Here is a 26,487-nt window from a genome sequence, read left to right as displayed (position 1 = left end):
TGTGACTGCTCTGACGTCAGACAACATTACGCAACCTGCGTTTCCTAATAAGGAAATGTCGCCTCCAGTCCACATTAATCTTATTAATACTGAGAAAAACCACTAAAATAGTGACATATGAACGCATCGCATCCTTTAACATGCTCTTATACCATGTTTCATACGTATCACAGGTCTGACGACATTTCACTGTTCACATTACAGTATAAACTGTATCCTGACGCCCTCTGGTGGTGCATTTCCACTTTTCTTTACCAACAAAAACTGCAATTCACAATTTTGTATTTGATTTTTAAGAATCAAAAGCATTAAAGAAACAAAGTGCACCCAGACACCCATGTCCCCCTAAAATACACTCAAAGTTTATTAGAAAGATTTAGACATTACAAGAGTGCTTCCTTATTCATTTAACTTAGCACAAGACTTTGTTTAAAAATGTGATAATGCAGTGGAGTCAATGCTCTTTGACATTGACTGTAAATGAACAGAAAAACTTTTACAGAAGTCAACAGGTGCTTGTGACTTTCCCCACAGTTGTTATAGCCATTAATATCCCTTGCTGACAGAATAAATGACAATTGGAAAAAAAAAAGGACATGAAAACAACTGGAAAAATTGTGCACAGCTTCAAACAAGGCATTCCTGTGCATAAATAGCCGTATTACATTTTTCCTGATTGAACAGTCATATGTGGCAAAGACTAGCTGCAAAATGGAGTGCAAAACACCTGAGGTCTTCATGGTGACATATCAATTTACCCCTGTGGACAAAACAACAAAATATTTTGCTTTCATCAGGTAGGAGTGGATATCTTTATAGTATTGGCAGCTTTGAAGGATAACCAATCCTTCAAATGCAGAAGACGAAAGCAGAGTCAAAGAGTGAGACCCCTCATTTCTTGGCCTGCTTGGTGACCATGTTGCGGGGTGGAGTAACAGGACGGCTGCCGTTGGGCTTCTTCTTCTCAGCTGGTTTCAAAATCTGCACAGGAATACAGAGTTGGAAATTTTAATTGAGACTGCATCACATTGTTGTAAAACGCACCTAAAGAAGAACTTTTTTTTGCAGGTGATGAAATAAGCAGTGCAATGTCAGATTCTGAGACAATGCTTTAGAGATTTGTGATAGGTGGTTTTCATTGTTTCCATTGCTGAATAATTAAAACCCCTAAATAAAAGAAACACATTTTTAAATGGTTGCTGTACCTGCAGTCACAGCCATTAAGTGGAATTGTTTCCTAATTCTGCATTAGGACCGCGAGTAGTGAAAACCAATCTTTATTCATTTGATTGTTGTTTCATTTAGCAATATTTTACTGTAGCACAGCATGTCAAATAAAAGTACAGTGTTTTCCTACAATCAGAGGGAGGAAAGGATCCATCAAAAAGGGCAGCAGGAATCCAAGTGCTAAACTGCTGCATGGCAAAAAAAAAAAAAAAAACTAAATACATTTTAAAAACTCATCACTTCAGCGCCAAGTCAAGTGCATGTCACAGATTTTAGACTGAATCAATAAATACTATAATAATAAAATTCACAACAAATAAACCAGGAACTAACATGCTCATTGTCAACAACTTGACTGCAGTATGAATAGTACCAGCAAAGATAAACAAAACAATGAGCATCCACAGAGTTAGTTAGTTTCTCTGTCACTCTCAGATTTGCAAAAACATTTTCAACCTTAACATGTCTGTGCACCAGGTTTTTTTCTATACATCAATATTTCAAAATGCATCTACAAGACTTCTACGTCCTGCAAACTGCAATGCTAAACTACGGCCAAGGGGCCACCTCTAGGGGACAAACATATTCATATTTCATTAAAGCATAAAATGGGTTTTTGCCTAAAGTACTTAATGCACATGCAAAGGTACCTCACCTGAAAAGAGCACATGAGGGTCTCATCCACGCTCATCATGGCACCAGCATTGTCAAACTCGCCACAATAGTTAGGTGCTGAGAACAAAGTGACAAGCTGCCTCTTCGCAAAAAATTCATAGCCATCCTCAACTACCTGCACGTGAGAAAATGATGGACACATTTGAATGCATACATCAGTGGATGTTAACTGTATGACGCTGAATGTCAGGAGTGTGAGATACAACCTAGCACAGTGACACAGAAAACCCCCCCTGATGGTTCAGGACCCACCCAAGATCAATCTGAGTTAAGTATCACAACTAGAGAGCAGAAAACATATTTCTGCCACTGAAATCATGTGAATGTTTTTCCAGTGTTTCATTTGATATTTCCTTAAAACAGTATGAACCACTAGGCATATGCAGCCAGTGACCAATACAGTGCACGGCCACATTACACAGTCACATTTCTGTCGGCAGTGGTGAAAGTGATTCTGATTACCTGATGGGCACGACAGATCAGATCCAAATCATGCTTGTGCAGAAACTTGGCGACCACTTCTGAGCCAAAGGTAAATGATACACCTCTGTCATTCTCTCCCCAGCCCAAAACATCCTTGTCTGGATCAGACCAGAGCAAATCGCACAGCAGACCTTGGTCGGGCACATCAGTGGGGCGCATGATGCGCCTAATCTGCTCCATGGACTGAAGGTCAGGTGACAGCCCTAAATGGAAGAGCAGTACAAATAAAACACACTGATATTAAAGCAAATGCCTATTACGTATGAGTGAGGCCTACGTCAACTGACAAACTGAACAAGAACAAGGACAAGGACAAATAAGAGCTGACGTCAAGGGACTTTGGACATTAAAACAGTAGTTTATTGAAGTGCAAGGTAAAATATAAAAATTACAGGATCAAATACTACACCTTTAATATTTTAGTTTTCATCTAAAAAAAATTAAAGTCAAAAACAAAAAAGGGCAGGAACCCACCTCCATGGCAGCAAAAGATCTTCTCGTCAACAATGGCGGCAATAGGGAGGCAGTTAAAACAATCTGTGAAGGTCTTCCAGAGTTTGATGTTATACCTTCTTTTACCTAAACCATTAAGACAACAAAGTAGATTTCAAAACCAACTTCAAACAGCTTAACCAGCCAGAGAGATTCTGTGTGAAGACTAAAAGACTTGTTTTTTAGCAGCTAGTTGCACCAAATCCACATTCTGAAACCACACAAAAATGTTAACCTGATCATGGCACAAGGTATTTTTAGTCATGATATTCATTCTACATTATACTCACACTCATCATAGAAACCATATATTCTGTTGATTGAAGCACACTCATGGTTTCCCCTCAACAGGAAGAAGTTCTCAGGGTATTTGATTTTGTAGGCCAACAGAAGACAGATGGTTTCCAGAGACTGCTTGCCCCTGTCCACATAGTCACCCAGAAACAGGTAGTTGCTCTCTGGAGGGAAGCCGCCATACTCAAACAGCCTCAGTAGGTCATAGTACTGCCCATGGATGTCACCTGCAGAACAAGGTAAATGTGCTGAATGCTTACACTAAGCCATGACCTCCCATTTATGAATGAAAGCAGAAATAATTGTGTTTAGACTACAGCCTCAGTTCATTTTAATCATAGAAATTTACTGAGCCTGTTTTTTTTAAACGCATCAATAGCAGATCCGTTGTTTTCTGACAGACAAACATACAAATCTTACCACAGATCTTCAGAGGGGCCTCAAGCTCCAGAAGAATAGGTTGGCTGAGAAAGATCTCCCTGGATTTGAGGCATAATCCGCGAATCTCATTCTCCTGGAGCTGCACATTTTTGCCAGGCTTAGCTCCTCTGACTGCAAAAAGAAAACCCACACAGTGAGCAAAGACAGCAGCTGGACAGGGCTAAGGTGAGTCCACAGTGTCGGGGAGAGCGGCTCTGTGCGGGCCCAGTGTGGGACAGAGGCTGATCTACATCCCGGTATTAAGGGCTCCTGTCTGTACGGGGGAATAGCGGGTACTGACCAACTACACTTCAGATACATTTAGATTTTAAGGAAACAAATTAGGATGTATCATCTTTGCAAAGGGACGATAGTATATTAAACTGTCTGACTAGATATTTAGAGGATGTTGATAATACGCTAAAGCTAGCCGTCTGTCCACTCCTGACGCTTTCACATCACCCCGGTACCAGTTTTAAGGCTAATACCTGAGGATCTGCTTACCTTCTAAAAGACGCTGGATTATACTGTCTATGTTGAGCTTGTCAACATCAGCCATTGCAACGATGCTTTTAATCAAGTCGGCTCAGTCAAATCTAGGTCTTGGCGTCACCCTCTTGTGAAGCTAGCCCGCTAGCTGTCCTAGCATTAGCTGCCTAATGTTAGCTTCGGTGATTTTCCGGACCCTGCTTCTGTGGAGCTGCTCGTCGACACTTCGGACAATCTAGTCAGCTACTGAAACATCGCAGTGTTAAAATGTTTTACAGCCAGTGTTGGCTTTTGCTTAAAAAAAAACGGGGGCTACAAAAAAATAAACGTCAACCACACTAGCCGCTAGCTAGAAGCGATGTCCCGTGTATTCCTCTCCGCCGCACCTCGGTCAGCTAAGCAGCTGCGGCCCGCAGGCTCTGAGAGCTGCCCCGCTGCTGCCCCCTGCTGCACCGGATGGAGAATCAGTCTGCGTGTAAAAATCCCAGTTGATGGATGAACTTCATTATAATGTAGTTATTAAAGCATATAGTCATGTCATTTTAGACTCAAGGGATGTTGTATTTCCAGTTATATCATCACCCCAATGGTCAAAATAATATAAGGACGGCACTGTTTTAAGACAAAATACAACCCCAGTTCCAAAAAAGTGGTGAGGCTGTGTAAAATCTACATAATAACAGAATGTGATGATTTGCAAACCTCATAAACCATATTTTATTCACAACAGAACATAGAAAACATGTCAAATGTTAAAAAAGAGAAAATGTACCATTTTAAGAAAAATATCAGGTCATTTTGAAATTGATGGCAGCAACACGTCTCAAAAAGTTGGGACAGAAGCAACAAAAGGCTGGAAAAGTAAGTGGTGCTAACAAGGAAGAGCTGGGAGAACATCTTGCAACTAATTAGGTTCATTGGCAACAGGTCAGTAACATGACTGGGTATAAAAAATGAACATCTCAGAGAGTCAGAGTCTCTCAGAAGTAAAGATCTGTGAAAAGCTGCATCTATAAATTGTTGAACAATTTCAGAATAATGTTCCTCAATGTAAAATTGCAAAGACTTGAAATATATAATCACCTACAGTACATAATATCATCTAAAGATTCAGAGAATCAGTTCCTATGGAATGGGCAGCTTGCACGTCTGGAAAGGCTCCATCAATGCTGAAAGATATATATATCTTTCATACATATATATGTATGTATATATATTAAAGCAGCATATGCTTCCACCCAGACAACTTCTTTTTTCAAGGAAGGCCTTGCATATTTCAGCAGGACAGTGCTAAACCACGTACTGCATCTATGACCACAGCATGGCTTTGCAGTAGAGGAGACTGGGTGCTGAACTGGCCTATCTGCAGTCCAGACCTTTCACCAATTGAAAATATTTGGCACATCTTGAAATGAAAAATACAACAAAGTGGACCCAGTTAGATCCTATATCAGGCAACAATGGGGCAACATTTCTTTCCCAAAGCTCCAGCAACTGGTTTCCTCAGTTCTCAGATGTTTATAGACTGTTGTTAAAAGAAGAGGGGCCCATGTTTACTGTGGCCTGTCATGAGACGTGTTGCTGCCATCAATTTCAAAACACCTGATATTTTTCTTAAAATGGTACATTTTCTCATTTTAAACATTTATTGGTGTAGTATTGGTGGTGTAATAATGATGACAGGAGAATTTCATTTCCATCTATATGTTCATATTGTTAAAATAAATAAATCCAAAGCCTTTGAGTATTTTGACCATATGTTTACTGAAAATCAGAAGGTGGATTGTGATGACAAGAAATCAGTCTGAAAACAGAGGTGTTTCAGTGGTTATCATTTATTGACATAGATCATGTTTATAAAGTCCATGTTTATATTATGTTGTTTTAACTTGTTTGCCTTTGTGTTCAATGAAAACCTCTGCTTTAAAATGTTCATGCTATCTCTTTTCGTTTTCATTGTGAAAAAGCAATTTTACCAATTGATCCTTAAGCAACACACAGTTTAGCACATATTGAGTCTGCTACATTTTCCTTTGACAAATGTAACACAAGTAAACCATACAGAAGATGTATTTTCAACATCAAAATGAGGGAAACTAGTCCTGTACCTAATAGACCTTTAACCTTTTTTACTTTATCTCTTTATCTTTCTTTTTTTTCTTCTTGACATATCCATATAAACTTTTTTAGCCAATAACACCCTGCTTTATATTTCTACCTTAAAAGAATTGTACCCTGAGACAGTGGAGCTTGTAACTGCTGAGCTCCACCACTCTGCATTTTACTCCATTTCTGCACAGTCAGCACTGGACTAAAACTCAAATTAGTATATACAGCTAATTAAATCTCACTAATGAAATAGTTTTTCTGCTGTAACTGTGGGAAGCAAATCTCCCTCTGTGGAGCCAAATGGAAAAGAGTAATTGTTGTTTCTTACACTGGGATTAGCTAACTTTCTCATACATCTGCATGTCCAACCTCTCGGCTGCTAGAAATTACCCTCATCATCAAAATTTCATTGATATAATGCAGATATGAATATGAGTGGATCTGTGAAGATATGTTCCACAATGCTACTGCCAGGGGGCAACCCTCACCTCCTTTATTCGTTCAGCAAACATAGCTCGTAGCAGGTAATACCGTAACAGTTAACAGTTAACATTTCCTTTTCTGTGGTCGCATATACTATTCATTTCACTTTCACCTATAAAATATCATATGTAATAGTAATAAACATACACTTGTATGTTCAATTATTTATTTAGACACTATTGTGCAAAAATTGAAGCTGAAATCCTGCTCTGGTCTGTGTGATCATGCACATATCTCAACACAAACATCACAGAATGAAAGGTCCAGAGGGAAAACTCTGGACTAATAATGAATCTATTCTTTTTCGTCTTTTTCTTCACCATGTGTGATGATGTAGACCAGGTTCTTGTAGTCTAGGTTTCCTGCTACATCTGGAGGGAATGCTGCAAACATCTGTTCCATCTGTCGGGAAGAAAAAAGAAAATTATTATATTTTTGACTGAATTTGGGAAAAAGATCACATATTCAAAACTCTCACTATCTTGGTGTGACATTGCCAGAGGTGGCACTCTAACCTCTTCAGGAGAGAACCTGTCTGCCTGGGTTGTCAGCATGTCTGTCACGCTGTGAAGAGAAGCAGTGATGATGAGCAGGCCTGGCATTCATCTCAATGAACCACTGTGTATTGCAGTTACTCACAACTCCTTCTTTAAAGTCCCTTTTCCCTCAGGGTCAAAGACTTTGAAAGCATTGAGAATAGTCTCCTCTGGGTCAGCACCTAAAGATGATCAGTGGAAATGATGAAAAATGTTTTTCAAAAATTGCCATTGTCCTGAAAGTTTTTAAATTATTCACATATAGAATCAGTCTTTGTACAACATATAACACCTCCTTCACCTTTTAGTTTCTCTCCAAACATAGTGAGAAAGACTGTGAAATTAATCGGTCCTGGTGCCTCCTTCAGCATGTCATCAATCTCCTCCTGCTTGACATTTAAACGGCCTAGAGGAGGGCAGATATGGTGGAACGTGCTTTAGAATAGGGAGTCAGGCTGCAACTAACCATTATTGTTTAGTTACTGATTATTTTCTTGATCAATCAATTAAATTAATTGGCTGATCAATAAAATGCCGATCACAATGCCCCTGAATACCAAGGTGACAGTCCAAAAAAGGGCACTGTCACATAAGACAAGGAATACAGCATCTGAGAAGGTAGAACCAGGGGGTCTTTGATTTAAAACATTACAACATTATCAAAATTGTCTCACAACTTGCTACACCTAACATGAAATATATGTGAAACCGTCATGAGACAGATGCACATAAACACACACATGGTTAGGCCTACCTAAAGCTGCAAAAGTGTCTCTCAGGTCATTCTTGTCAATGAAACCATCTCTGTTTTGGTCCATGATCGTAAAAGCCTGCAGAAGTGTTTTTTCCAGTATGCACATAAGCATTCATCAGAGAGTACACTGCTCAAACACAATGTGAAAGAAAACAAAGTCAGAGCACTGACTTCTTTGAACTCCTGGATCTGGGCCTGTTCAAACATGGAGAACACATTGGAGCTGGCTCCCTCTGCTCTCTTCTTTGCTTTCTTGGGTGCCTGAAAAATTTGACAATGATGTCTCTAATTAGATCCAATACTAATGGCACGATCGCCAGCTGGCTCTCTGCTTCAACTTCGCTCGTAATCAGTTTTACTGTGACACATGTGCTTATGATAAAAAGCCAATGATCACCAAACTTACAAAGTGCGCGTGCATTAATTGCATGCATGAATTTCATTAGGAAGGATTACAAACATTGTCAGTTTGTTATGGAAATATTTACTCAAGCCTCTGGTTTTGTAAGAATGCAAACGAAGCCTGGGGAGGGTGTGGTCCGCTGCCCGCACTCCCACAGTCCCAGGATCACACAAGGGATTATTTTATAGGGCCTGGGTGATGACAGAATGGTACACTGAGCCCTGTTTGATCAGAAATCCCTCAGAGGCAAGGATTATGTCGAGCTATTTACATGACTGCCAAGGAACTGTGAAAAACAGTGTAAGGGGATGCAGCCTGATGACATCATATTGCTTGGATTCATGGGCCTGTCGACAGCTGCTGTCTAACCCTTGCTGTGGATTAGCTCTTGAGCACTTGTATATCTCATGGTCAGGACTTCTGGCGCTCGGCTTCGTTTATTTCTTTATTTTGTTTTAAGAGGATTCATGCAATCACGGGACAGGAGGCAGAATTTGCTTTCTTGTTGCTGTCCAGTGAGGATCAAGATGAGACCAACATAGACGTTATCGTTAAAAAATAATGCATTCATTTATTCTTGACCTGTTTGTAGCCTGCACCTGTTGCACATTTCTTCTCTTTGATTCCTTTCTTCTAATCTCATATTTTCCTAATTATCCCTACTCCTTTCTTGTTTGCTCTCTTCTCCTTGTTTCCATTCCTTCACATTCTTCTGTCATCTCTCCTCATCTCCTTTCCCCTCTCCTCTTGTTTCCTGCTCTTTCCCCAACATTCCCGTCTTATGTTTCCTGTCGTCTGCACGCTAAGCTTTTCAGCTTATATAATTGTGTTTTTTCAAATGTCATCAATGTGAGTAGACAAAAATGAATAAGTCATCAAAAGGAACGACTTATGGGCTGTATTGATTAATTATCATTTGTGTGAGCAGAGAAAAATGTATTAATCATAATCACGTTCCATGACAATATATTTTGCTGTATAATATCTGTAATAAACTAAGTAAACACAATAGCCATGCAGAAACAGAATGTCTCCTTACAGTATGGTGGTTCTCTAAGATGTAACACAATGACAAGGAAATCTGGGTCCACTCACCATATCTCAGTGGTAGCTGGATGTGGACTAAGCAGAGTCCCTGCTGCTTAATGATGGGGCAGCACACAAAACAAGGGGTAGATATACTGACCCCTCTGCCCCTCTACAGTATAATGGTGCATGCTTATGTACTATAAATACACCATGCCTTCTTTAGGCAGAGACCCAGACAAAGAAGACTGTTCCCTCTTTGACACTGGTCACTATTGTTGGGGTTCATGAGATTTAGGGATAACAGCCAAACACACATACCCTAGACCCAAGAATAACTACAGGGCATAGCTTTGGCTCAGGAAGGACTATTGTGTTTGTGACTGACAGTTGTGCACGATGGGATCCTTCATCCAGCTGTCCTGTTAACGCCCACGGGGGGACCAGAGCTATGCTGTGATGGGAGATGTTTCCTGGTAGCACAATAAATGGAACTGTTAGCTAAGGCTTTGTGAGCGCCAGTAAGACTTGGTCATAAACAGCACGCCATGCTGTGGAAAACATAGGTGAGAGGTGGGAAACATTGTTTATATGACATGTGTGAGAAACAATCTTGTTTACTTTTTCTCCTAAAACAGTGTTGGACAGTAATTCACCATTAATGAGACTTGCCTATAGTTTAGATAGTGTTTGTATCTTTAATGACTTAATGAACATTAAGTAAAAGTTTTGTAATCATAGATGTCAGGTTTAGCGGATTTCAAATAGAGAAATATTTTCAAAAGTCAAAAATTAAAAAAGGGACAGGCCCATGTCCAGTTCCAAATATGACCTTTAATAACTTATCTAGTCAATCCAACACATGCATTATTACCTTTTTAACATAAAGTAATCTAATGCACTATAATCCACAACATCAAACATAGCTACATCACACACTCACAATTGACATTTTTAGTACCCTTAATAAAAAAAAGTGTTTTGCTAATTGTTACTTTACTTGGACTGTGCAGAATGACGTATGTGCAGAGTTTGACACTAGAAGTCAGTTGTCACGTTTGTCTGTGACAACTTTCTCTCTGCTCACCTCAGCGCCCAGTTTAACACATGTATGTGTGAGCATGATTTGGTGACATCACAGCCAACAGGGGTTCACTGTGCAACTCAGACAAGTGTGATGTGGATAAACCTCAGATGGAATAATGTGCTGAAAATGGACACTGATGGTGAATGAGGGGACATTTTCTGTCCACCAAATAAACTTGGAAGTGAAAATAGCTGCATACTGATTTGAATCAACTTGGTGGGTTCACCCTAAATTCAATGTGGTGTTTTTGTGTGAATGGAGCCTTTAAGTGCTTACAGGACTTACAGACAATAATCACACTTTGGAAAAGCAGTGAATGGAGCTTTTATGGTGATATATTATGTTTGTGTTTTATTGTGAAATCCACAGCTTTCACTGCACATGTTTTGACATGCCATAGCCTGAAAAGCACAGGTGTAATTAATAACCTTAATTAAGGCTGCACTGCAATTAGATGTTCCAGTTACAGAGCTGTGGTATTGTACGTAATGGCTCACAGGCATGGCTTACCAGAACACTTACAGTACATCATTTATGTTATTAGTTCCACCTGCTTTGACAGGTTCAAATGTTTGATGTGCAAACATGGACAGCTTTTAAGACTGAAGCACAACAACAAACGTGGACTTAGTTCAACGGTGAGGACTCATATTTAGGACATGTGAACTTCATGCTTTGCTGCAAGTCCACACCGCAGACTCCTCCTTTATTTCTTCGGCTGTTCATTTACCTCTCTTGTCCAGTAGGTAGTGCTACCAACCCACAGCTTTCAACGTCCACACTACCACAAAAACTCTGAACTCGTCTCTAATGCTGAAACAACTCACTGTTGTGTCCACATTTGTTGAGTTTAATTCAATGCTCAGCACGATAGATATTTCTAGAAATCATTTTCTTAGTGTATTGAAGATTTTGTTTTAATGAAATCACAAGGGAATTCATCTGCATCATGTAGCAAATGAGGTATTTAATTATGTTGATGTAATTTCTATTCATAAAAATTGCAAGACATTATCACATTTTCTAATGAATATTTTAATAAACCTTTATATGGTCCACTAATCACCACTCTGCAAAATATTACCTTTAATACAGACAGAGTGCACATATATGGTCACATTGTGCTGGTACAGCTGCGAAAGGCAGGCCTGTGTTTGTGTGGGGTAATATCAGAATTGGATGTTTGGATGTTCTGTATAACATGCAGGGTTTTGTATGGTTTGTTGTTTCTCGCAGTACTGACTCCAGGTTCTCACTGTAAATAATTCTTTGCAGGCCAAAATGAGTTTCAGAAAAAGATTACTGAAATGAATATAATTATGAGTTTAAGGTGTAACACTGCTCCCATTTAGACCTATAATGTTAGAAATAGTAAAGATAAATAGTAACTAGCATGGTAAAACATTTCCATTTTTAAAAATAAAAGGGTTATGATTACACAAACCTACCAGAGTCCAATGCTAAGATCTTTGAAATATTGTACATTTTGTCTTTGTCCTAGTGTTGACTATCACCACAGGCTGAGAGAAGAATATACATATACCAGGAATATTATACATATACATATTCCAGGAAAATGAGACAAGGGGTCTTATAGTAGATGTAGCTGTATTTATTTTTGTACACTAAAATAAGCAAGGCATAAGGTTTTTTTTTCTAAAACTCTGTATTTAGGATGTTTTACCAAAATAAATTCCCCCAAAGAAGCTCAAAGAAGACATTATCACTCATCAATAATATGCCATTTCATTAAATATGTCAGCATTTAAAAAAAAAAAAAAAAGTAATTTCTAATCCCTCACTGAGTGACCTCAACAACACAATGATTTTCTTGATTTCCCTTCTGTGCACACAGCGTTCATTTTAAGTAATCACACGTTATGTTTGAGATTAAGCTTTTTCAGAATGATGTATTAATTTGGATGGGGTGATAAGGTTACTGGAAGAGGCCCATGGTGCTTTGTGGATGACAGAAGTGAATGTGAGGTCAAGATAATATTGAGAAGCACAGGAATGATTGAGGCCATGAGATTTTTCATAAGGCTGAATGTGGATACAGTCAAAGCGTCAGTGTCTGGAGGTGGAGATTGTGGGTTTAAGTCCCACCTGGGTCCCTACAGAGCCTAGTTGCTCTATATTCCTGTTGAGCCAGAACACGGTGTTCCTATCTGGCATCTGAAAATGTCTGTAATGATAAACACCTTGTCTGATGTGCTGGCAAAACAAAAAGGGAGTTGTTATGGTATGAGCAGGTTGTGCTATTGGGTATGGAGATAGGTTAAAGATTTAACTGAGAAAACAGGATGTACTGGATGTCATTAAATACTGAAATGTCCTGGGCCAGCGCTTTGGGCTTCACTCCAGCTGCCCCTGCCCTGCCTTGTGTGTGTGTGTGTGTGTGTGTGTGTGTGTGTGTCTGTGTTACAGTCTATAAGCAAACAATTGGCTCATTAGAAAATGTGTTGTATCCTTTACTCAAATGCTGATAGCATAATTGCTTCATTTTGGATAAAGGATGTTTTAGCAACAAAACTATCCTTGATAGTTACGGTGAATTCTGGTTTTGTGATACGTCACTATCTTCCTTATCATATTTGCATCCAGCATTTTAGCCTCACCCTAGAGCCACAAATAAAATGCAATAAGTCAAACTTTTAATAATCTTCCTTCACTTTTCCCCCTCAGGTGTTTGTGTATGGCAGAAGAGTATGTCATTGTCCCTGGAGGTGCTAAGAATGTGAGTCATGAGGATATTATTTTCTACCTGAGACTGATTTTCATAAGGGATATCAGCCAGACCCTAGTGTACATTGTGAGGCTGATGCAAACGGATCAGGAGATAGTACGTGGATTAAAACTGGTTTTAATAGATATATTCATTCACTGATAATGATATAATTAATGGGGGGAATCACACAATGCACCTAACTTTGCTTTTAAGGCTGTAATGTCAGCAGGGGGAGCACATGGCCCCAGTGTTGTAGTAGTACAGCAGCCTACCTGTGCTGATCAGAGGAAGGACTTTGGTCCAATGTATTGGTATAGATTAGGGTCAAATTTTGTATATAGACATATATTTCATTTATATGGAAGCAGAGTTAAACCATGAATCAGTTCAATCACCCATGACCCATACTTTCAACATCTATCTATCTCTCTCTCTCTCTCTCTCTCTCTCTATATATATATATATATAGTAAAAAAGTATATATTGTTGTAAATAGCTATTGTAAATAAGTGTATAAAACTATGTAAGATAAAATAGCTTTCCTTAATCGTTTTAATTTATGCATAGCACTTTAAAAGTCATCAACGAAAATAAAAGTCTCCATCCATTAGCGCTCCTCTGGAGTTTTTGTATTACATGTCCATTAAAAATGTGGCCAATGTGGAGTTTACCATGGTGGCATTTTGTCTAATCTGTGTAATAGCGACGCATCTGATCATTTTAATTCAGCTGTGGATCTAATTGTTCTGTCCCATGTGCTGCTGCAACAAACACAGTAAAAAGTAGGCTTGGCTAAATTCCCTCAACTCCACTAATCTACACATCATCTCCTTCCCTTTTCCAGACGGTATCGATCAACCCCGGGCTTTACGTCAGTATTGATAACTTTGCCAAAGCAAAATCAAGTGCAATTGTCCAGTTAATGTTGGGGACGGCATCACGGATACGCTCTCTCTTTACTTTACACAGACGCAGGCACTTCGCCAAAAATATCTGCTACTTTTTCCCTTCCTGCTCCTAAAAACATGTTGGCAGACTTGTCAAACATATCGGTGGACTCTCGTGCAAAGTCTGCTCCTTACTTTTTTTTTTTTTTTTTTTAAAGTGGGACCTGTGATCGGAAACGCTGTTTAACGAGGGGGAATCCAGCCCACATATTTATTGCAGCCGCTGAAAAAAATTTCCTCAATATCCCCCAAGATGGCCGCCGATGTAGGATCGATGTTTCAATATTGGAAGAAATTTGATCTACGGCGGCTCCAGGTTAGTGCTATCCTCACCTTTCTCGGCTCGTTTTTCCAGCGGTACGTCTCCTTACTGTCCCGCGGTGTGTGCTATCTGGTTGTGGGCGACTGTGAGACGAAAGCTGGCGGTGTTTGCATTGATAGTTATTAGAAATTGATCCGTCTTCTGCCTTTGTTCAGTTCAATCATTGATCAGCGGTGGAGCGACCGCGGAGCAGCACAGCCTCCGCTAGCCACACCGATCTGGGATCAGCACCGCGGACAGCACTGATGTTTACACGCTTTAGCTTTTTCTGCTTTTTTACTCCGTTTTGTCCGCGACCAGCACCGGCGTGCACGCACGTACGGAAACTTTTAATGCGCCCCGGATCTCTGCTCCTGCTCGTAGGCTGTAACTTTTTCAGCCAGCCCGGTGTTTTATGCGGTTTGTGTCGACGGCCGGTGCCTCGCTGCTGCTGCATCCGTCAGCGGGCGATAGTACGAGCCTTTTAACTTGACACTTTTATTACCACCGTGTTCTGCATGTGGCCAAGTTGAAGGTCTAATGTGGAAAGTTTATTTTGTGGACATTAGCGGACATTGAGACACCTAGCCTGTGTGGAGAAACCTTAGTGGAGCCGTGGGTCCGTGGCGGCTGCTCTGTCGCGGCTCCAAATGCTGCTCTCACATAATGTGGCAGGTGAGCAGTTTGTTTGTATCACAGCCGTAACATGTACCTATGTAGTCCCGCTACACGGATATGTCGAGCCCGCAGCCTCCAGGCTCAGCCCGCGGAGCTGAAAGTTGCCTTTCTGAGCCACAGTGTATGCTGACAGACCTGAGAGCCTGAGAGCCAGCGCTGTGATAAGGTTGGGAAAGCTAAGGGCTGTTTTCACTGTCCACTCCCCCTCCTCCTCTCCTCTCCTCTCCTCTCCTCTCCTCTGAAGCCGCATAGGGCTGCTCGGCCGTGGGGGCTGTGTAATTGTATTCCCCGCTAATGTTTGTAAATCAGCCTCGGCCGGCGCAAGGGCACCGTCTGTGCCGTGTGACTGATGTTCTGTAACATGAGAGGTGACAGGAGCGTGGCAGCCCGGTCCCTCGGAAAAGCCTACCGAGGAGGAGAAATCAGATCTGGTGGCTCTCGGCTGTCTTGTGCTGGTCGAGTGTTATTCCAGCTCCCAGCCGCTGGACCTCTCTCTCATCCAGCCTGGGATCCAGCAGGGCGAGGGAGCTATTGTTGTTGATGGTGCGGCTCCATGTATCGTCCTCTGTGCTGCCTCTCATCCGGATTCAGCCCGGCTCCACAGGACCGCATGTATGACAGATCTATACATCCGAGGTTTTTGATTAAACCTGACTCAGTAGCCTGGGAGCTAAATCTGAACTGGCCCTTAAGGATGTCCAAGCCATTGCCTGGCGTCAGGAGCAGTGATGTAGTAGTTTATTATAATAATAATGATAATAATAATAAAAAGTGTGGCCTCCTGTCTGTAATCATTATAAGGCACACAACTACTAATATAAAGGAAAAAAAAATCATGATCCTATAGAAAGTGTTCATCCATTCTCATGTTCCCCTGAATAACCTTATCCTCAGCTTAAGAAATTGGATGAATAAATCCACTGATGAGGGCAATATAGGTTTACCTCCCTGTTTGAGGCTGATGGACTACATTTCCATAGGATGTAGTCCAGGTGATATTGTAATCACTGTTGCTAATTGCTTGGATAATTCTGCAAACAGGTCATTTTGTAAAAATGTGTTCTCTTCAAAATGCACATATACTAGTCCTCGAGTCGTACGGAGTAAATAAGGTGAAACTGACACTGTGACAGGTGAATATCTACTTTGACTTCTGCGAAAACGCTGCTTTTTTTTTTATGCTTTAGCTCCACTGTCGATCATTTTACATGTGACACAGAGGTGTTATAGCACATTAGATACACGCCTGAGTTTTACAATTAAATTTAGTTTGTTTAACACTGAAACCATTAATATTCCACAGGTCTAGCATGGATTTGATCACATTATCTCATCGGCTGTGGTTAACCTTCTTTACAAGCCTCCGGTTGCAAACATAGCTGTAGCTTAAATGCAACATCCTCTGCTACATGTGTCAGAAATCAATTAATTAACTTATTTCTCATTCAGTCATGGTTGGAGCTTGTCTCCTGCAGTGTAAAATCATTATAGCCATTTCACCATCTAAGCCCGTATGGAGGAGTAATGTTAATATGTCAAAGGACAAACACAAGCGATTTATTTTAGCAGTTCAGGCTGCAACGTTTACTTTCATATTATACGTTATTATATCAGTGAACTGAGTGTGCAGATTTTTAGTGTTTGTGCAGTAGGTTTGTGCCTCTGAGTTGTACAGGATGAATAATTCACCTGCAGGCTGATGAAAAGAGGGCAAGGAAAGTGCGAAGTGCTGAGGTGGAGTGACCTTGGTTCCTGCTGGCTGCAGGTCACCCGGCCGTTGCTGTGGTAATCATTCACACCAGCCAGATGGCATTTCCGTGGGCGAGCATCAAAAGGACGGGTCAGGGTCTGTCCTGCCAGGTCCTGCCAGGCCAAAAAACAAGTCTAATACAGTACCTGGAGAGAGAGTGCCAGGCCTGCAGAAAGACTGTGCAGAGCCAGGTGATGAGAAGGTGTGGTCAAACCAGAAGGAAATGCAGTTTGATTACAGTTGTGGTTTTCTTTAGTCCCGTTAACACAATATTTTTTATGTATTACGTGTAGTTATTTATAACACATATTACTACTTGCTCTCAACACACAGAGAAAATGGATTTACATCGAGCAAAAAGAGTTGATTTGATTTTGCTTCAGAAAACTTGGACACCATGCCTTTTGTTACCAGTTACTTTAATCCCTCTGTTGTTTTTTGCAATGTCGCAATGCTGCGTTCATACGGCGAAATAATGCTCCGCTCATTTGTTCACATTTCTTAGTCTTGCATCCACTCCATGAACCTAAAAGGCAGCAGGGTTTTAGATCAGGAACAAAAGCTTGTGATTGTACTACATTTAGCATGACTCAGTTGCTCTGGTGTCAGCTCTAATCCACACACAGAGACAACAGTATTGCCAAACAGTGAAATTGCTTTGCAGCCTGTGAGCCTGGCTGCCTCTGCTGCCAGCCTGCTCTGTGTGCTGTTTGCCAGTAGCTCCCCCCCACACACGCATACACGCACACACACACGCACGCACACAGACACACACAAACACACACCAACCCTGCAATCTCAAATTGGCTGTGAAAATCGGTCTCTGTCTCCCTTTCATTCATGCTTTCATATATTTGTTTGCTGATATTGTTAATGTCACATGCATCAGTATAATCTCATTGTAGTGGGGAGTAAGTAAGTCCAGAGCGCCTCACATCTTGTATTATTTATCATAATGACTGTATCATTTAATTCATATGCTGTGATAGATATAAAAGGCTTTAAAGTTGACCTCCACAGTGGGTGATCTAGGTGCTCATTATCTCATTTTTCAAGACTCGTTTTTTCTTGTCACGTTTTTCTAAAATCATCAGCAGATTAAGTGCTATTTTTACATGTAAATGCTGCCCCACAATCATAATCAGCACTGGCTCCATTTGAGCATGCCTCCTATGTAAACATTTCTTAACATGCGTTCATTATTACCTCTTCTGTGAATCGATGGGTGGGGCATGTCTGTCACGGTCCCATATCCTTCGGGTTGCCCCTCACTTCCTTTGACAGTGACAACAAAGCAAATACAGGACTATGTGCAGCAAATTGAGATGTGAAATCCAGGATCCATAACCCCGGTACATAAAACGCAGGGAACATTAGAGAGCGAGAGGAGTGAAACAGACTTCAGCATTAAGCTGTTTAACCTCTCTGTGTAGCATTAGTGGTAGAGACTTCAAAGCAGATGCTTCAGCGTTGGAAGCAGAATGACAAATGGGTTTAGAGACAGCTATGGTGAGCATTCTCACAGGAAGAGTAGGCCTGTCATTAATGTCAGCTTAATCACTTTGACCTTCCTTCAAGTAGATTTCCATACCTATCCAATCATTTTGCCTTGCTTGTGCTCCTGTTTGCAGACTGCCATATGTGTTGCTGTTTGATAAGCCCGGGTGTAATGATTTTACGGTCTATATATGCGATTGTACATTTGAATTATGTTAAGAGCTTTAATATTAAATACAATCTAGAAAATAAGATATATTCCACTTACTGCTCCACTCATCCAGATACGTTTGGTTTTCTGTATCTATATCTGGATAGTGTTGGGGAATGCATTTTCATCTCAGGTGTTTAAAAAGTTACAGCTGAAGCAAGTGTCTTTCAGGAAACTGTAATCTAAAGCCCTGATCCACGGCTATCATGGTACGTGTCACTGTTGTGCACTGTGCTGTCTGACAGTCTGGCATTTCTGTCCCTGGATCAAAACAAATTGCTACAATAATAGGAGTGGATGAAAATATTTTTTTCATACTGGTAAACACTGAATGTTGTGATGGCAAAGTCTGTAAAGCCACTCTCCTGCTTTTCACCTGCATGCTACACCATGTGAAATAAAGGGTGAGCGCTACAGTATACTTACTATAGAAAGGGGAGTATCATTTTATTCAGTGGTGTTGCTGTAATAAATCTTGTGGCCAGCAGTCGCAGCACTGAGCACACTGCTGCTGAAAGCACTCAAGGAAGGAAGTTGAAAGGAAAATCGTTGGGTTTGTGTGGATGTTCATGTTAGAGATCGTTCTTAATTAGAGTAAATTGTGATTTTTGTTACTTTGCACCTGCCTGATGTTGTTTTTTCCACCTTAAAGGTTGCTAAGAAGATTGCTTGCCATCTGCCAAGCTTAAATTTAAGATTTCATGAGGCACTCTGTGCCTGAAATGTTACAGGAGACGGTGATACATGAGTGTGATGTGCATGATGTTTGTGAATCAGGGCTAGTATCCACAGTTTTCATTGGATCTATATACTACCAAAGAAATAGTCTGTTGAGTGTATTCTGTGGAGTTTACAAAATAACAGAGATAGGGTTATTCTGCAAAGAGATGTTTCTGTTAAATGTTTAAGTCTTTGCGTGCCCCGGATGAAATTCCATCCACCTTGGTGCTATTGAGGTTGAGCAGACAGCTAATATAGACTAATGTCTTAAAACCTGAGCAAATAAGGCCACACTCATCTCCATGACCATATACCACTTGTGGCAAGTGGTAAATTGGGTCAGCTAAGACCTTAAATTGCCTTTTGAGCTGGAGAAGCTGAAATTATTAACATCAGGTAGAAATAATATTTTATGGACACAGAATCATTAATGTTTGTGGCTAAAGGGTGCTAAGATTTGTCAGTCGTCTTTCTGTCTCTAACACTACCTGAGCTACAATGCCTGTTTTCAAAGGCTTGTTGTCTTAATGCTTGCTCTTATGCAGCATTGTGCCGAAAAAGCTGTACCCCCGGTGTTTCAGCAGGAATGCCCCCTTGGTAGTTGACAGTGCTTCATAGCAAGAGACGCCAGATTTTTCATAGCACTGCGTTCTCCTATCTCTTGCCCCTAGGCTGGAGCAATTGCTTTGCAGGAGTAAATAACCAGCTTTAACAAAACTTTAGGGACACATTAGTGTGCTAGAGGATGGCTCCATGGTGGTAGGGCAGCCTCCTTTCCTCACAGTGAGGCAGGCGGAAGCATCAGGAGGAGAGAGGTAATGGCTCATCGGCATGGGTATAAAGCTGTGTCCTCTGTCCCTGCTGACAGCCAGTCCCCTGCCCAGCAAGTCCATTTTGAGCTGCTGTGCTCCACCGCGGCCGTGGCTTTATTTGTTTTGACTGTCTGATGCCACTACAGCCGTATTGAGAATCAGTACTTTCTTGTTCATTTTACTGAGCTTACAATGAATCCCTCTGTCTTGTCTCAGTTGCTCTTCTTCTCCACCCCTCTCTCTTTCTACACAGCATGCCTCAGCTGTATTTGGCATGGTTTCACATCCTGTATTTTATTCCTCTATTGTCCATTTTGTCCTTCATGACAAAAAAAGTCTTTTTTTCCCCCAAATGTGCAAGTGGCAGGTTTTTGTACAGTGTGTGTGTGTTCTGACGTTGGTTGTCATGTAGCATGGGTTAGCACAGTGTGATGGGTGTTCCTGAGCCCGGCACACTCATGAGATCAATGCTTCACTAACCTTCTCCAGGTTGTCTTTGGGGATCTCAGCCACTCTCATTATGTGCCATTGCTCAGAGTGTGTTTACTGGACTGGAGGAATAGTAGTCTTGTGCATACCACCCATTTATAAGGCTCATTTGTCCTCATTTAAGTGGGAAGAGAAAAGACGGCCTCATGGTGGTCGTTTGAGTTTTAAACCAGCATTTGTTATTACTAAGCAGATGAGCTTTTATTTATCAAAATAATACAAAAGGTGTGTTATAGCAAAAGCAGATGGATCAAGCTTGTTGTGTTAGCCGGTCTTGTCTTTCTGCAGCTGCTACCCCCACACAGTTAATTACTCTCTTATTCATCTCCAACAATGGGAGGGAATAGAATAAATCTGAGCTGCACACTCTCGCTTCTTCGCCAGGAAGGTGCAGACTGGGACCTTAAAGCGAGCGAGTGGCTTCAAGAGGTACAGTTTATCATTTTTAATGGAGAGGAACAGGAAGTGGAGACATGAAGCTGGGCTGTGTGATTTATACCCCGCCTCAGTCTGGGGAGAAAGAGCAAGTCTATCTCTCTGTCCACACCTCTGGTTTGTAGTGGCTGCCGCTCAGCTTATACCCCTTTGGCGTTCTTGGATCCTCTTCAGCACCATCAAAACACACTTATGTGTGCGCTTCTCCAGGGAAATAACACAGCGGGAGAATCTACTGTACCTATAAGATTTTAAAAAAATCCCTGTTGCCCTGTTCATATATGATATATTATTAATATGAGCAATTATATATGTTAATCCATGAGGTTTGAGTGTAGTTATTGTTGGTATGTAGGAGCGACAGTCTGCATCTTTCCACTCCTTCCTGCCTCTCAGTTTATCTTGTTTTGTTCCTTGAAAAGCCCAATGATGTCATGCCTCCATTGTCACCTGTTCATTTACTTTCGTAGTGGAGGGCATTGGGGTATTGATTAGGGTTTGCAACTGTGTTAGTAGCTCTGTCGGTGTGTAATATAGGCCTTGAGGCTATTCTGTCTTTCCGCTCAGTCTCACGAGTGCTTTCCAGACCTTGTAATCTTAATTAAATATGCAACTTTGATCGCAACATGGTCACTATTTTTGCATTTAAATGTGGTCACAGACTCCCCCCCTCCCACCTTCTCAGCTGAGAGAGAGGGGCAGACATTTCGAATCATAATGCAAAAAAAGGGCAAAAAGAACAAAGAACTGAATTGAGTCTCTTCTATTTCAGTGTCCCTTGTTAGCCTCCCACTGCGTTCGCCCTATAGTTTTTTTCTTTCCTGATTTTTTTTTTTTCCTGATTTTTTTTTTTTTTTTTTTTCCTTTTTCTTTTTTTCCAGATGAATTTTATGATATTTTCCTCCCCTCCCCATCTCTCCCTCTTTCTCGGTCTCTCTCACTCCTCAGCAGTTTTCCCCAGACAGGTTCCACAGTGTTTTAGAGGGGATGGATTTAATTGCTCTGTGGGGATTGGTTGGCTGTGCCGGGCTCGGCTGTTTAATTAGTGTACCCTGCCGGGATTGGTTTAATGCTTCATGATCTTGAAATTGTCTGATTGTTCAGCCCTCTGGGGACTCTTCCTGCCTACGTAGGCCAGCAGGTTTAGCTAAACATTGCTCCAGGCCTTTGCTGTATGTGGCAGGAGGCAGAGTATGCCCAAGGAACTGAACTTTGGTTGAGGTTGGGTGTCAGCATGTATAAAAAAAGCAGGGGACAGGCATGTGAAGTGGACAGTCTTCTGGATTCTCCAGAGTACTTGACTGCAGGATTTCTGTATATACCTCAGAGGAATGTTTATCCTTATAATATTAAATCTCATCTTGATGCTGTATGGAAATGATCCAATTGACTATTAATGCTGTACCAATATTTAGACTGTGTTGCAGTGTTTCTTTATGATAAGCAAGCATATGATTTTTAGCTGCAGCCAAGCAAAAATAATTTGCTATGCGTGTGGTTCTCTGCTTGGCCCACACATTTTCCTCTTCCACCTCTCTCTGCATCCTTTCATGAACAGTTTAGAATGTGTGACGATCTCTGCTGTGATGAGGCCGTCACAATCATCTTGTGTGGATCTCTGAGTTATGTGCTTGGTCACCTTGAGTGAGAGGAGCCGGGGAAATTGCATTTGTGTAAATGGGTGTGGGGTGTGTCTGTGTCCCTCCTGTAGCCTTCCACAGGATGCCCTTGGTTTGGTTCAATCATGGCAGTGATGTTGACCTCAACAGTAAATGTGGTCGGCGTCAAATCCTGGATAAGGGTAGAGCATGTGTTGTGGCGGTGCAGTCCAGCACAGATAGTACCTATTGAAGGCTAAGCTCATTCCGCTTCATCAGACTTATCGAGCCAACTCACTCAAAGAACTCAACCTTGAAGTGCATAAATCTCCAGTGGATGATAATAAGAATACCTTCCTCTGCCTCTCTGCCTGGACTTTATAATGCGTTTGTCCTCACAGTGAATGATGACTGAGTGTTCTGGTGCAACAATGATTACTTTTTGTCTGAGAGCTTTCTCTATTAGGAATCCTCCAGGCAGATGCCACGCAGATCATGTATTCTACGGTTGTTGTCTGGATCCTCTGTGCTGTATCCAAGGGTCATTTTTTTTTTCTTTTGCATGTGTGTTACTGTTGTGTTTACACCCTCAGAGACATCTAGCGGAGGCACATGATCACCAAGGTGACAGACCGCATGGCAACTGAGCCACTCCCAAATGAGAGGCGCACCTTGAGCTTCATCCCTCTTTCTCTCTGGGGGAGATGCCCTGATTACTGAGTGACTTTGTGCTCGGAGTTGAGGGCCCTCTCCAGCTGTTGGGATTGTTTGTACAATGCCGATAAGGGGTTGTGAGTAATCAGAGTTGGGTTGTGTAGACAATCTTTTAATCTCTTTATTATGAATGTTGTTCAGCTATGTAGGTACATTTTATCCATTTGTGATACATTTTATTTACCGTGCTTGATTTTCATTTGGCCTTAAATAATAAGTGGACTACCAGAATATAACATGAGGTCTGGTCATATTCGTGGGTTTGGCAATATTCATTGTTCATTGTTATTTCTCAGCAAGGAACCTCAGGTCAGCTGTGGATCACAGCCAAAGTCAACAATGTTGCTCTTTCATAAATAAGCCCAATACTTAATATTGCAAGGCTGGCTCTCGTTCAAAGATAAAAATATTATTGCACTTCAGCCCCATCCCCCATTACCTTTTGGTCAGGGCGTGAGTCCGGCACCCGTCTAGACGTGCGGCATCATTAACCTGCTGTGACCTCAGTCCCTGATGAATTTGCTCTCATATCCCCTGCAGCCTAGCGTTAGCAGCCTTCTTACCATCCATTGGGAGGTGGGGCTCCTCAGGACTGGCCATTAGAGCCACTAGCCTCTACTGGCAGGCATTAATAGGCCAAGTGGCCGGAGCCACTCTCAGACTGCTGAATAATTCAGACCGTCTGGGCCGTGTCTAGTCCCGGCGCGCAGGGGGGTGTGAACTGGGGAGCAGGGTGCAGGGGGCTGCATGGAGGGCCACGGGTTAATAACAGGTCTGCCTCTCTGTGTCAGCATCTGCTGAACCCCCTCAACCCCCAACAAACACAGCCCACCCCACATATGAAAGAATCCTGTTCAGTTGATTAGATTTTTTCCAAATGGATCAATTTTTAATCAGCGGAGCATCTGACTACAGTCAATACCATCGTCACTGGGAAGACAGTTGCTGGACAGCTGTCTTTATTTACAGGAATGTTTACTTTTTACTGTATGCAGATGGAGCAGTAGGAACCTGCCAGCTCAGTTCACTGCGCCACTGCAGACCTTGTTCGGTCAGGGGTCTGGCCTCATTCGTGCAGTAACCACTTCAAATTCTCTTTTAAAGCCTCAGCAAATTCAGTGCTCTCTGGTTTTGCCATTTGGCTGATCAATCATGAATGTTTATTTACAACAGAGCAGAAAGGTTGAAGAGTCTAATGTCTCATTTCCCATTTCTGAATGTAAGGCCTTCCAAAGAGACCTCTGCCCATTTGCATCTGCATAAGTAGTAAGTAGGAGTGAAGAGCCAACAAACTAGCTGTAATACTGCCATCAACATTTCATTGGGCTGTGGGGAGACCCTAACATGTTAAATAATGAGTAGCCCATAAACTTAATGTTCAGAAGCTCTTCACAACTGCTGACAATGTCTAGTTATGACTTATACGTAGGCAGAATTATGAGGAGATAATCCCTCTTCACAGCGTTCCTCATTTTAGCACATCTGGTTCTTAAACATCACAACCACATAGTATTATTTGTGTGATCACTTCAAGGACCTTCCACTACAAAAATATCAGTGAAGAACTTGTTTACAGTGGACCACTGTACAGGTGACATATTTATAGCATATACGTATTGTCCTGTCAGTGTGGACGACCCCATGTGATATGGTGTTTGTGTGGTTTTGATGAGTATTGTATTACAGAAGTTTTGGCACAAAAACTATGTAGATGAAATAGGTGTTCACACAGTGCTCCCTTGAAGCAGTAAGATTTTTCAGTAAACAAAGTCAAATGGTGTAAAATCAATAATGTTCTGTCCTGATGGGGGCTAAATCAATTTATCAAAGTCAAATAGAATAATCAATTATATGAGAACCCATAATTTTACATTAAATTAACATTAAAATGTAAATGTAAAATATTACTTTGTCCATATTGCTTAAAAATATTTTTATATCACTCACATCCCCCAGTAGATGGTACAAGTTAAATTATCATGGAGTTCCAGATATCGATTTGCTAGTGCTGCCTTCATTTTTCATTTCGTGAATTTGACAAGAGATTGGTCTTCATCCTAAAGACAAGACTTGGTAAAACCAGAGTGATCAAGTTGCAGCTGCTATTGTTGTGGACCAGATGGACTAACATTTTTAAAAAATTATATGTGTCAGTGCTGATTTCATCAACACATGTGCCACTTTTAAAAAGGATTGGCTGAGAGCAGTTAAGTGGTCGGTAGTACCATAATGCTCAATCAATGGAGCATGAAGTTATATCAGCAGTTTTGGAGGGGGTGGTTAAAAATAGTCTTTCAGAGAAAAGCATTGTGAAAATAATTGGGTAGTGCTAATGATTTGCCTCTCTAAAATGAAAATCTAGTCCAAATATTTGTATCACAGTGTAAACAACTTTGCAGTTTCTGGCCAAATGTAGAAGACCTGGACACTGTGGAGGGAGAACAAAGAGCAGAAAGTTCCCAAGGAGAAACAAAGCAGCTATGCATGGATCCCTAATAATAATAATGAAACATCTTATTTTAAATATGCTTGTCTTTTCAAAACAAGTTCCAGAGCACCTTATAGTCATTAAAAATAAAATGCAGAGCAGATGACATAGATCAATAGAACAGAAGGACAGCAAGGCAGTGATGGAAAAATGAAATAAAAAGAAGGGTCCAGCTGCACTGATAACAAAACAATAGACTCTATTCAAGAAGAACATATTTTCCTTCCAGTACAAAAACACTTATTTTTGGCATCATGCCACACATTGATGTCATGACATATTGGCATGATCACATATTGATATTTTAGTATTGTGAGATACTTACATAAATACTTGCATGTGATGTAATGACTTTATCACACTTGTATAATCAATTATTGCTACAGACATACAGTAGGATATGACATATTGAATGAGAATTGCTAGTATGTCAATATGTCTAGGAAAGTGACATGACATGATGGCATGTTGACCCTGTAAAATAATGACACGTTTACATAGTAACCTCTCATTACCATGACATTGGTGTGACATGGCATGAAACATATTTCTTATATGTGTAGTTTATATATATATATATATATATATATATATATATATATTGATAAAATCAAAAACTCATGAATGTCAATGACCATATT

The 26,487-nt window shown here is 40.9% G+C and overlaps 3 protein-coding genes across 4 annotated transcripts in view; 1 reads left to right on the top strand and 2 right to left on the bottom strand.

Annotated features, from left to right (window-relative positions):
• Nucleotides 1-340: 340 nt before the first annotated feature.
• LOC113138510 (protein phosphatase 1, catalytic subunit, gamma isozyme) lies at nt 341-4,490 on the bottom strand. Its single transcript, XM_026321025.2, has 7 exons — nt 4,096-4,490; nt 3,592-3,723; nt 3,168-3,398; nt 2,860-2,964; nt 2,365-2,588; nt 1,883-2,017; nt 341-981 (listed from the first exon to the last, which is right to left on the bottom strand). The coding sequence occupies exons 1-7, from the start codon at nt 4,148-4,150 to the stop codon at nt 892-894; spliced, it is 972 nt and encodes a 323-aa protein (XP_026176810.1). The 5' UTR covers nt 4,151-4,490; the 3' UTR covers nt 341-891.
• Nucleotides 4,491-5,897: 1,407 nt separating this feature from the next.
• Nucleotides 5,898-9,575, bottom strand: myl2b (myosin, light chain 2b, regulatory, cardiac, slow). Its single transcript, XM_026321031.2, has 7 exons — nt 9,461-9,575; nt 8,134-8,223; nt 7,963-8,038; nt 7,510-7,614; nt 7,312-7,390; nt 7,188-7,236; nt 5,898-7,074 (listed from the first exon to the last, which is right to left on the bottom strand). The coding sequence occupies exons 1-7, from the start codon at nt 9,461-9,463 to the stop codon at nt 6,967-6,969; spliced, it is 510 nt and encodes a 169-aa protein (XP_026176816.1). The 5' UTR covers nt 9,464-9,575; the 3' UTR covers nt 5,898-6,966.
• A 4,651-nt stretch (nt 9,576-14,226) lies between these two features.
• The window catches only part of cux2b (cut-like homeobox 2b), an 81,152-nt gene continuing 68,891 nt past the window's right edge, over nt 14,227-26,487 (top strand). The window contains exon 1 of one of the 2 annotated variants that reach the window (XM_026320982.1): nt 14,227-14,469. In XM_026320982.1, coding sequence (XP_026176767.1) covers nt 14,407-14,469 — 63 coding nt within the window. In that variant the 5' untranslated portion in view covers nt 14,227-14,406. Of the gene's footprint in view, nt 14,470-15,024; nt 15,130-26,487 lie in introns of those variants that run through there. The other variant, XM_026320983.1, reaches the window with a different exon arrangement.

This window comes from Mastacembelus armatus, chromosome 9, assembly GCF_900324485.2.
Source record: "Mastacembelus armatus chromosome 9, fMasArm1.2, whole genome shotgun sequence".
NCBI classification, from domain to species: Eukaryota; Metazoa; Chordata; class Actinopteri; order Synbranchiformes; family Mastacembelidae; genus Mastacembelus; species Mastacembelus armatus.
This window is presented reverse-complemented; position numbering and strand designations above follow the sequence as displayed.